The sequence below is a fragment of the Myotis davidii genome, unplaced genomic scaffold, assembly GCF_000327345.1.
Source record: "Myotis davidii unplaced genomic scaffold, ASM32734v1 scaffold194, whole genome shotgun sequence".
Lineage (NCBI taxonomy): Eukaryota > Metazoa > Chordata > Mammalia > Chiroptera > Vespertilionidae > Myotis > Myotis davidii.
In genome coordinates this window covers 3267174-3277970 of record NW_006286673.1, presented here as the reverse complement: position 1 = coordinate 3277970, position 10797 = coordinate 3267174, and the positions used below count along the sequence as shown (strand labels likewise).

The 10797-nt window shown below is 43.1% G+C and overlaps 1 protein-coding gene across 1 annotated transcript in view; it reads left to right on the top strand.

Moving 5' to 3' along the window:
* Nucleotides 1-10797, top strand: part of WDR37 (WD repeat domain 37) — a 65765-nt gene that overhangs the window by 16257 nt on the left and 38711 nt on the right. The window contains 5 exon segments of the mRNA XM_006758150.2: nt 2590-2725; nt 4023-4094; nt 8207-8251; nt 9992-10007; nt 10009-10045. Coding sequence (XP_006758213.1) covers nt 2590-2725; nt 4023-4094; nt 8207-8251; nt 9992-10007; nt 10009-10045 — 306 coding nt within the window.

Below are 10797 nucleotides of genomic sequence, written 5' to 3'. Positions count from 1 at the left end.
CTGTCCTCGATTGGGGCCCATCGGGGCTGGCTGGCCAGGGAGGGGGCCACGGGAGGTTGATCGGCCGGCTGCAGGGAGGGACTGGTGAAGGTTGGCTGTGGGATCACACTGACCACCAGGGAACAGCTCCTGCATTGAGCATCTACCTCCTGGTGGTCAGTGTGCATCATAGCAAATGGTTGTTCTGGTCATTCAGTCTTAACGTTCTCTTAGGCTTTTATATATATAGAGAGATTATATTGTTTATTTAGTGATTTTAGCTTATGTGTATAATATAAGGTCTTAGAATGCCAAAACTTTCTGATAATTTTGTTTTTTGTTTTTTATTGATTTCAGAGAGGAAGAGAGAGATAGATAGAAACATCAGTGATGAGAAGGAATCATTGATTGGCTGCCTCCTGCATGTCCCCTACTGGCGATCAAGCCCACAACCTGGGCATGTGCCCTTGATCGGAATCAAACCTAGGACCCTTCATCCTGTAGGCCGTCATTCTATCCACTGAGCCAAATGGGCTAGGGCTCTGATAATTTTTGAAGTAGAGGAATAAGGGATTATATAAAATTATTCCTTACTATGAGTAGTGAAAAATAAGATTGGGGCAAAGGTAAGGGTGTGTACAATAACACTTTGCTTTTAAAAAAATGTATTTAAAGCCCAATCATTTTTCATACTATAAATGGATCTGAATTTATGGGAAGCATGTGGGTAATGATCTTTCTAGCATTGTGCACAGTGTGAGTGTACCCATCTTAAAGAATAACAGTGACCATATATGATATTATTTAAAAATGGGAGAAATAATCTGATATCAGAATGTATTCTGATTGGTGCCATGCATATTCTGGGTAGTAGAGCTTGTACAGTGCAGCAGGTAGGCACTGTGTTCTGGGTTTATTACTTTTCTCCTTCTGACTCAGCAGGTAGGTAGGTCACGTGGTTGGTGACATAGTAGAAAACCAAAGTTCACTGAGCAAACTAGGAAGGAGGTAGGCAGGCACGACAGTTTAATCCGCAAACCACTTGAAAGAAACTTGCAAAAACATTCACACATTGGATTTTGTTAAAGTAGTATAGATTATATCTCAGTTAAAATGATAGTTAGGATGTGTGAGTGTCCATTTCTTGCTTCATCATGTTACTTTTCTGTCATGAATGTTTTCTCTGAGTAGTTTGGTCTTTGGTGGGGCCTCCTTGCAATTGTGGCTAAGCAGTTAACACTTTTAAGAACAGAGCTAAGAGTTGGTCACCATGTAATGGCATTAGGGAGCAGCACATGGAGCAATGTGTTAATATTCATGGACTGCCTATTACCTCTTCCAGAAATCCACCAGAAATGTTTTTGTGAGTCAGTGCCCCTCGGTCTTTACTGTTCCCGTGGAGCTGGTGATGGATGTGGCTTCAGTTGTTCATTTCTCATATTCATACAGTCTGTGTGAGAAATGGCACATTTGGAAAATTAAACTTGCTACCACTTATTGTGGGGATAGGCTCTGCATGTTTTTCAACTCACCCCTTTCTAAATGTTACATTATTTAACACATGAATGGCACCTAGACAGCAGCGTTTCCACGTGGAGGGACAATCTTACTAGATTGAGTAGAATATGAGCTTTCAAAAAGAAGAAGGTTTGAGGTTGACCTGGTCCTTTTGTAATTCCATGTATATTTAAGTCAAGTCAGACAGAACTTGTGTATGGTGCTGGTGAGAATGGGTCTCCTAACACATTTGTTCTGTTACCCTCTGTGTTAGAAATAACTTGGTACTCACACCCGAGTTGATGCAACAGTGTGTTGTGTTTTCACTGAGAATGGACTGAGACATCTTTTTAGGGCTTTGCTAACTCAGAGTTTCAAACAGCTGTATAATGCCACCAATTTTTCTTTTTCACTTGATTTTACAGTTTTACAAGTGAAATTCTGAAAAGTTCTTTGTGTTGAATTAGTGTCTTCCTCACATGCTTTCCACTTTTCCTAAAAGGAAAGGGAGAATTGTTTGTGTCATGTTAGATGATGATGCACCGTCTTGTGGCCTGTGTGGTGCTCGGGCCTGTCCCCATTAGACTGTGAGCTGCTTGCACCCTGGCTGCTATCACTGCCCTGTGCCTCCTCCTAGTGTGGTGTGGTCACCAAACAATGCTGGAAAAATGCTGTTTAGAAGGGCCATCTTTTGGTGTTTCCCAAAATTAACGTGGTTCGTATCAGTCACCCCAAACAAAAAGAAACACAACGAAAGTCCCCAATAATAAAAGTAATTAGTGGTAAGGGTTTGGGGTATATCTTTCAGAATTTGGAAATTTTTTGATGACTTGGATTTTGGAAGAGTGACTTGCAACACTAATAGGCTTTTCATAGTAGGACATGCTTATGGGAAGTGGGGGACGTGGGGCTCTTTGGGGCCTTTGTAAGGACTTCATTCTTGCTTTGTGATATCCAGCTGGATGAGTTCCACTGCTTGCATTTATGTTGTGTTCCTTTAGTGTTTTTAATATTCTGTTCAATGATTTATGCATTTTCAAAACATCCTTTTTTAACTTGGAAAACATTTGCTCAGTAAATCATCTACAATATTCTTTCCTGTCACAATTTTAGATTGTCTCCAGCTTCAAGGCCACCACATCAAGGGCTGTGTGCCAGCTTGTGAAGGAGTACATCGGCCACAGGGATGGCATCTGGGATGTCAGTGTGGCGAGAACACAGCCTGTGGTGCTGGGGACCGCATCTGCTGGTGAGTCCAGAGCTAGCCCCGCTGCTTGTCAGGCATGATTGCACAACAGCTGGTGTGATTGAATGACCTCTGGGTTTTGGTAGCAGAGTGACCCTGGGAGCAGACATGTGGCCGAGCATTCATTCATACAAAGCCTTGACTTAGTGCTTAGTTCTGATGCCCCTGTCGGGCCTGTCTTAGTCTGTGGGTATGATGCCATGTTTCCCCAGGGTATATAGCCAACTCTGTTAAGGAATCACTATTCGAGGCAGCAGAAGGTTGAATGTCTTTTAAACATATTAGGTATTTTTTTGATTAGCTTTCTTGTTATTTATGCTAACTGTATATCTGCTTTTGAAAGTACATTTCCCATTTTTCCCATTTGTAAGGTGTGGCTGAGGGAAGTGCTATGTGGTCTCTGAAGGGGACTGCTGTCCCAGGATTTAGGGAAGTGGGGCTACCGCTGCGCTGAGTTTGCCTGTGGGAATCACAGGGTGAGCCTTATTGAGACTCCTATCTTTTCACCAAAGAAAAGGCATTTTTTGAAAGCTGTCTAATTAATGCTCCTTCAGTTAAAAATTGCTAAAATTAAAATGGTCCCCACTTGTTGGAAATGAATTTTCCAGCTGTGACAAGTTACTCACTAGAATCTGCCTTTTCAAGTGGAAATAGAAAATGTAAAACTAGTTAGAATGATGAAAAAATTTTTTTCTCTTGTTTAAAACTGTTTGCACATGAGTATCCCAGATTGTTTATGGAATTTACAACTAATAAAGAAGAATAAAAAGGTCCTTTTCTGATGTCTCTGAAATCTCACTTGGGTAATTGGCATTTATTTTTCAGATTTTCCTATTAAGTCTACTTTTTATCTTATGCCCATAAATGGAAAGGTCTAAAGGAATATTTATTAAATATCAAATAATTTAGAACTGTATTTAGATGCTATTTACATTTGAATATCACATGGTGTTCTGAAAAGCTTTAATATTTCACTAAAAAAATGAACCTGAGATGTAAATGACCTCTATATTTAAGTCTCCAGTGGGGTGCTGTCTGTAACAGTGAACCAGGAACTCAGGACCCTGGTTTTTCCCCTTGCCTGTAAATGACCCCAAACAAGTCACCAGCTTCTCCCATCTTTTGGAAGTGTTTGTAAGTTTTACAGTTTTAAAACTGATCAGTTGAATTAAAACTAGTTATAATCAGAGTTGCAAGAGATAGTAGTGGTAATGTAACTTCTCATTTTTAGAATATTTGTCTTACTCTTTTATTTAAAAGACCATGTAGCTCAGTTCCTCTTATTTGTTTCAATTTGCAGATCACACAGCATTGCTGTGGAGCATCGAGACGGGGAGGTGCCTCATCAAGTACACTGGCCACGTGGGGTCAGGTGAGTGCTATTACATAAACAGGTCTCCAGATGGGAGGCTTGCTGAGTTGGTGTCGGGACAATGGGGCATTCTCATAGACAGATGCCATTCCTCTAAGTGTGTGCTTCACAAAGGGAAAGCTCAGCTCCCTAAGCATCATCATATAGGAGTTGTCTGTGTTTTATTTAATGTTGCACAGACAGGCACAGGTAGATAGTTTTGAAACAGAAATATGTGTGTTATTTATCAAAAACTGCGTAGTCACTCTAGATTCACTTTCCCATAATTGGACCCAATGCAGGCTGCTGTCTGCCCCAGACCCTTGCCTGCCATTGATGCTGTAGTTAATACAGCAGCTCTTCCCTGCCCTTTCTGTGTGTCCAAGTGTTCTGACCAAATTTCACCCACTCTTGTCCCACTTCCTTTGTGGGTCCTTCCATCTGAAATGCATCATCTTTTTTTTTTTTTAAATATATTTTTTATTGATTAAGATATTACATATGTGTCCTTGTCCCCCCGTTTCCCTCTCCCCCCCCCCTTATGCCCCCCCCCCCCTCCCCGTTGTCCGTGTCCATTGGTTAGGCCTATATGCCTGCATGTAAGTCCTTTGGTTGATCTTCCCCCCTTACCCCCACCCTCCCCTACCCTCCCTCCAAAGCCCAACAGTCCAATCAATGCCTCTCCGTCTCTGGATCAGTCCTTGTTCATCAGTTTATGTTGTTCCTTATATTCCACAAATGAGTGAGTTCATGTGGTATTTATCCACTCTCCAGTTCCATCCATGCTGGGGCAAATGGTAAGAGTTCCTTTTTCTTCTTCCTCTTCTTAAAGAATACCTTTCAGCATTTCATATAATGCTGGTTTGGTGGTGATGAACTCCTTTAGCTTTTTCTTATCCGTGAAGCTCTTTATCTGACCTTCTATTCTGAATGATAGCTTTGCTGGATAAAGTAATCTTGGTTGCAGGTTCTTGCTATTCATCACTTTGAATATTTCTTGCCACTCTCTTCTGGCCTGCATGGTTTCTGTTGAGAAATCAGCTGACAGTCGTATGGGTACTCCCTTGTAGGTAACTGACTGTCTTTCTCTTGCTGCTTTTAAGATTCTCCCTTTGTCTTTTGCTCTTGGCATTTTAATTATGATGTGTCTTGGTGTGGTCCTCTTTGGATTCCTTTTGTTTGGGGTTCTCTGTGCTTCCTGGACTTGTAAGTCTATTTCTTTCACCAGGTAGGGGAAGTTTTCTGTCATTATTTCTTCAGATAGGTTTTCTTTTTTTTTTTTTTAATTTTTTCTTAAATATATTTTATTGATTTTTTACAGAAAGGAAGGGAGAGAGATAGAGAGTTAGAAACATCAATGAGAGAGAAACATCAATCAGCTGCTTCCTGCACATCCCCTACTGGAGATGTGCTCGCAACCAAGGTACATGCCCTTGACCGGAATTGAACCTGGGACCTTTCAGTCCGCAGGCTGACGCTCTATCCACTGAGCCAAACCGGTTTTGGCCAGATAGGTTTTCAATATCTTGCCCTCTCTCTTCTTCTGGTACCCCTATAATTCTGATGTTGGTACGCTTGAAGTTGTCCCAGAGGCTCCTTACACTATCTTCATATTTTTGGAATCTCTTTTCTTTTTTATTTTTCCTTTGGGTATTTTTTTTTGTTTCTTTGTATTTCAAATCTTTGACTTGATTCTTGGGATCCTCTTGTCTGCTGTTGGATCTCTGTAAATTATTCTTTATTTCAGTCAGTGTATGCTTAATTTCTAGTTGGTCCTTTTTCATGTCCTCCATGGTCTCACTATACTTATTGAGGGACTCATTAAATTTATCGGCGGTTTCCATAAAATTCTTGAAAAACCTTATAAACGTGCCCTTGAACTCTATATCCAGTCGTTTGCTTTCTTCCATTTCTGCCATTCGTGACCTGATTCTTTGTCTCCGCATTTTGGCTGCTTCCCTGTGTTGATAGAGTGGCTTTGTGTGCTAGATGTCCTGTAGGGCCCAGTGGCTCAGCCTCCCCAGTTACCTGAGGTGGACACTCTTGGTGCACCCCCTTGTGGGCTTTGTGCACAGTCTTATTGTAGCTATGCCTTGGTTGTTGAAGGATCACTGGGAGGAATTGACCTCCCAGCCGATTGGCAGTGAGAATCAGCTGTGTCTGCAGTGGGAGAACTTCTGTGCTGGAGACACCCTTCTGGGGCAAGACTTGCTTCAGTGGGGCTTTGGTGCTCACTGAGACTGTACCCTGAGTGTGTCCCTTATGTATCTGAGGAATTGTGATCTGGATGGTCCCCCTCTGACCACTGGGTACACTGGCTCTTGGATCTAAGGAGGTTCTAATTTAGCCTCTGCCTGGGGTTACACAGCAGGAACTACAAAGAGAGCTGCAGATTCCCCTTCCTTTTTTTTTGGAGTTTGGAAGTGTCCTGATGAGGCTCAGCTGTGAGAAGTTCTGGGTCTGTCTGACCCGGCTGCAGTTAGGTAATTACAGGTTGCAAATGTCCGGGGCATTCATATGCAAAAGCCTCTGCCGCAGCCTGGGTGGGGCGGGGTCTCAAGGAATCAAAGGGTGGAGCAAGCAGCTATGGCGGATCCTCAGCCCTGCCCTAAGGAGTCTGGAGTCTCAGTGTCCGGTAACAGCTGCAAGCACCTCTGAGGGAAAGCCGCCCTCAAGATTGCCCGCTGCCAGACAGTCCGTTTTCTCCCCGTATGAGTCCTGGGTCCCCAGAGACTTCCCGGAACCGGAGATCAGAGCGGTCTGGAGCTTGTGACTCCCTCCGGATTCAAAAAGACAGCCGCGTCCTCAGGTGCTAGACCCTTTCCGCGCGTGAGCCCCCTACCTCTGCACTTTACTTCCGCAGCTCCTCTGGCTCTCAGTGTGCTTTTCTTTCCTTCTAGTTGTAGAATTTACACTCAGCCAGCCTTCCTGTGGTTCTGGATGATGTCCATTTTGTGTTTTTGAAGTATTATTCAATTGTTGTGGGAGGCAGCAATTTCCCGGTGTTTATCTATGCCGCCATCTTAGTTTTTTCCTGGAATGCATCATCTTCAATGTTCTGGCCCCATAGCTCACTGCCCCTCACCAGCCACCACCCCCCTCTGAACTCTCATAGATAAATTTCTAGGTGGCATCTGCCTTTCGCTTGTAGAGTTAAAGGTGTTCCCACCTACCAACCCATTGAGAAGTGAGTGTCTGTCTTCTGCTGGAGTGAGGAGGTGAAGGTGAGAGCGGGAGGGGGCTGACATGCAATGAGCTCTTGTTCAGTCCTGCCCAGGATGCTCACATATGTGGCCATTCTGTGTGGTGAACATCTCCAGGTGGGCCAGTTCGTGGTGGTCAGCATGAGCAGGTACTCCCAAACAGTCTCAGAGCGTGTGCTTCCACCCTTTGCGTCTGCTCCATCAGCAGTGCAGGCAAATTCTGGCTGCTCTTCCTCTCTAGCAGTGAGTCTTACTGAAACTGGGAGTATTTATATTGTTCATCTGTTAGGAGTGTGGTGATGCCCTAAGCATCACAGTTCTTTGTTTGACCAGCTCCTCCTGCAGCTACCTGTTTGGTGTTAACAATAAAACAGTATCTTCTGCATTTTTCAGTCCTTAGAAAAATATAATTTTAATGGTGTAGCTCACTGAATCTCACTGAAGGAGAGAATTTGTTGAAGGCTGGCAAAACTTCCTTATATTCCATATAGGGGACCCGCATCTCCTTTCAGGTGTGGGTGTGAAGGCTGGCTTCCGTGGGTGACCAGACTATCGGGTGCTGAGAGCTGGGAGGAGGGCATGGCCTAGGGCCAGCTGGGTGGGCAGTACAGTGTCCCCCACTGGACTCTGCAGATTATCTTTAACTCTAGATGCCTTTTCTATGGATAAAAATAAATGGATTATTAATATTTTTTTTCTCTGTGTGTTGCACTTTGGCAATTTGACAGCTGATATTGGGTATTTTTATTGTATCTCAGTTCTCTGTAACTTACACGTTTAATCACAGGTTAACTGAATGGGAGGATCTAACTTTGAACTACCATAGTTCTTTTACTTTTTAAATTTAACTTTGTAATACATTCTGTAGCTATAATAGATACTGATGATGTTTTATTTTAAACCTGTTTATGTAATATTTTTGTTTTGCAGTAAATTCTATAAAATTCCACCCATCAGAGCAGTTGGCTCTCACTGGTATGTTGATTTAATTTCTTTATTGAACAAAGTTGTTGATAATCTTAAAACAGCTATAATCATTCTCTTATCAGTAGCATCAGGATTATCCATGTCTTGTACAAAAGTTAGATGTGTGTTAGTAGACGTTTATGAATTATGTGAGAAATAAGAAAAATACAGTAAGTAGTACTTCTTTTAATCAGTAGTGGATTGCAAATTACATGAGCTTGACTTTATTGTGAGATTAACATGGATCCATGTTCTTGGTGTCTTTTTATGAAGGACATCATAGTTGCCCACTTTCCCTGCTTGTGCCATGATGATTCTCAGCAGACTGTAACTCAGTTCTCTAAGGCCCATTATTCCTGTTGAGTTCCTAATTCAGCACTTCAAATACAAAAATGAGAAAAATAGTAGTTCCAAGTCACAGCAATCTGCGTTCTTATTCTTTTCTAGGTAGTTCTCCTAAGCTGTGGTAGCTTGGGTTTATCGTATTTTACATAGTGATTTTAAAAACGCCTTCATTATTATACTGAGAAGTTTTCCTATGGTGTTTTGGGGACACTGACAGTAATCTTAAAGTATAAGTGTTTGGATGGACTAGAGGTCAGAGGGCTTTGTCTATAAAGGACCAGAAGTTAATGTTTTCATCTTTGAGGGCCACAGGGTCAGTGTCATAACTACTCAGCTCTGTGTTAGTGGGAAAGTAGTGGACGTGGCTGAGTGCAGTAAATGTTATTTGCAAAAGGGGTGGCTACCTGGATTTGGCCTTTGGGCATGATTTTGCTGATCCCTGGGATAAAGGCCAAAAGTAGTTCTAATTGGATGCTGTTACATGTGAGTGGAATACAGTGGGAAGGTCAGTTTGAGAGTCACAGGCCTGACCACGGTAGCTAGTTGATACCTGAAAAAACATTTGGGGGATAAGGTAGATGAGGACTTTAAACTTTATTAAATCAACTGTTTGTTATGTAATTGGGAAGAGGAAAGGTGGAGGGAGACCAGCAACAACAAGAGGTTGGAAAGGAGGGGGTGAAATCAAGAGACAACTCAGAAGGGAACTGATGGAAACTGAAACAGATAAAGTAGTGGGCTGGTGCTCATTCGAAGAGAGATTGGCAAGTCAGACAGTAAATGCATTTGACCCCTGAGAAAGGTACCACCCTCTGCGTGTGAAGAAAAGATGGGATTCAGCAGGTGCTCTTGTGAGGGTCAGTGGAGACGACTGTTTGGCACATCTGCTGCCTTTCTGGGCCTTCAGCTGCCTTCTCTTTCCAGTCCCAAGTCCAAGCATCACTTTGCAGAGTTGGCTGGTGAAAGTGAGGTGTTAGTAATTATGTAGTGCCTGGCAGATCGTGAGGTCCATGAGTGTTGAGTGGATGGGACTGTGCATTTGTGTGTTACTCACTTTTCTGAAATACCTCAGAACCTATTATAGACACCAGTTAGAGTATAATTCAGTTTCAGTTTAAGTTAGAACGGTAGTTGGAGAATACAATCTATTTGTAAGTTTACTCTGAACTCTCAGCTTTCCACCCTAAAATTAAAAGGGGAACATTTTTATAAGTAATTACCTTAATTTTGCGCATTTGCTCTATTCTCAGTAGCATTATGCGGTCTCAAATAGCTACTTGAGTGAAGTACATTCATCTCAGTAACGATCACTAAGTTACACACTTCTGAGGATGCTCTGAGCCTTACAGAGGCACTTCTTACATCTGGTGTGCACTTGGATGATTTCCCCATTTCTCTCCTCAGCTTCTGGAGACCAGACTTCAGCTGCCAACACCCCAGCCTGTGGCCGACACTAGTGTAAGCAGCACATTTACTTGAAAACGTGACCTGGGGTATGTTGGTGGGGTTCTGGATGTCTGCAAATATTAGGATAACTTTGTAATATCTTATGGACTGAATATTTGTGTCTCCCCAACATTCAGAGGTTGGAGTTGTAACCCCACTATGGCTGCATTTGGAGATAGGGCCTCTGAGGAAGAAATGAAGGTTATATGGGGTCATAGAGCAAGGTCCTGATCCTAAAGGATTAGTGCCTTTACAAGAAGAGACACCAAAGATCTCTCCCTGTATACACCTGGGAGAGGCCATGTGAGGACATAATGAGAAGGTGGCCATCTGCACGCCAGGAAGAAAGTTCTTTCCAGAACACATATTGGCCATCCTTTGATCTTGGCCACCCAGTCTTGGTGCTTCGTTCGGGCAACCTGTGCAGACCAAGGCTCTGTCTGAGAAGTACCTTTATTTATATACTAGAGGTCTGATGCATGAAATTTGTGCATGGGGTGGGGAGTGGTCCCTCAGCCCAGCCTGCAATCCGGGACCCCTCAGGGGATGTCCGACTTACCGGCAGTTGGACATCCCTCTCACAATCTGGCACTGCTGGCTCTTAACCACTTGCCTCCCTGTCTCCCTGATTGCCCCTAACCACTCTGCCTGCCTGCCTCATTGCCCCTAACTACTCACCTGCCTGCCTGATTGCTCCTAACCACTCTGCCTGCCTGCCTGATCACCCCTAACCCCTCTGTCTGACTGCCTGATTGCCCCTCCAT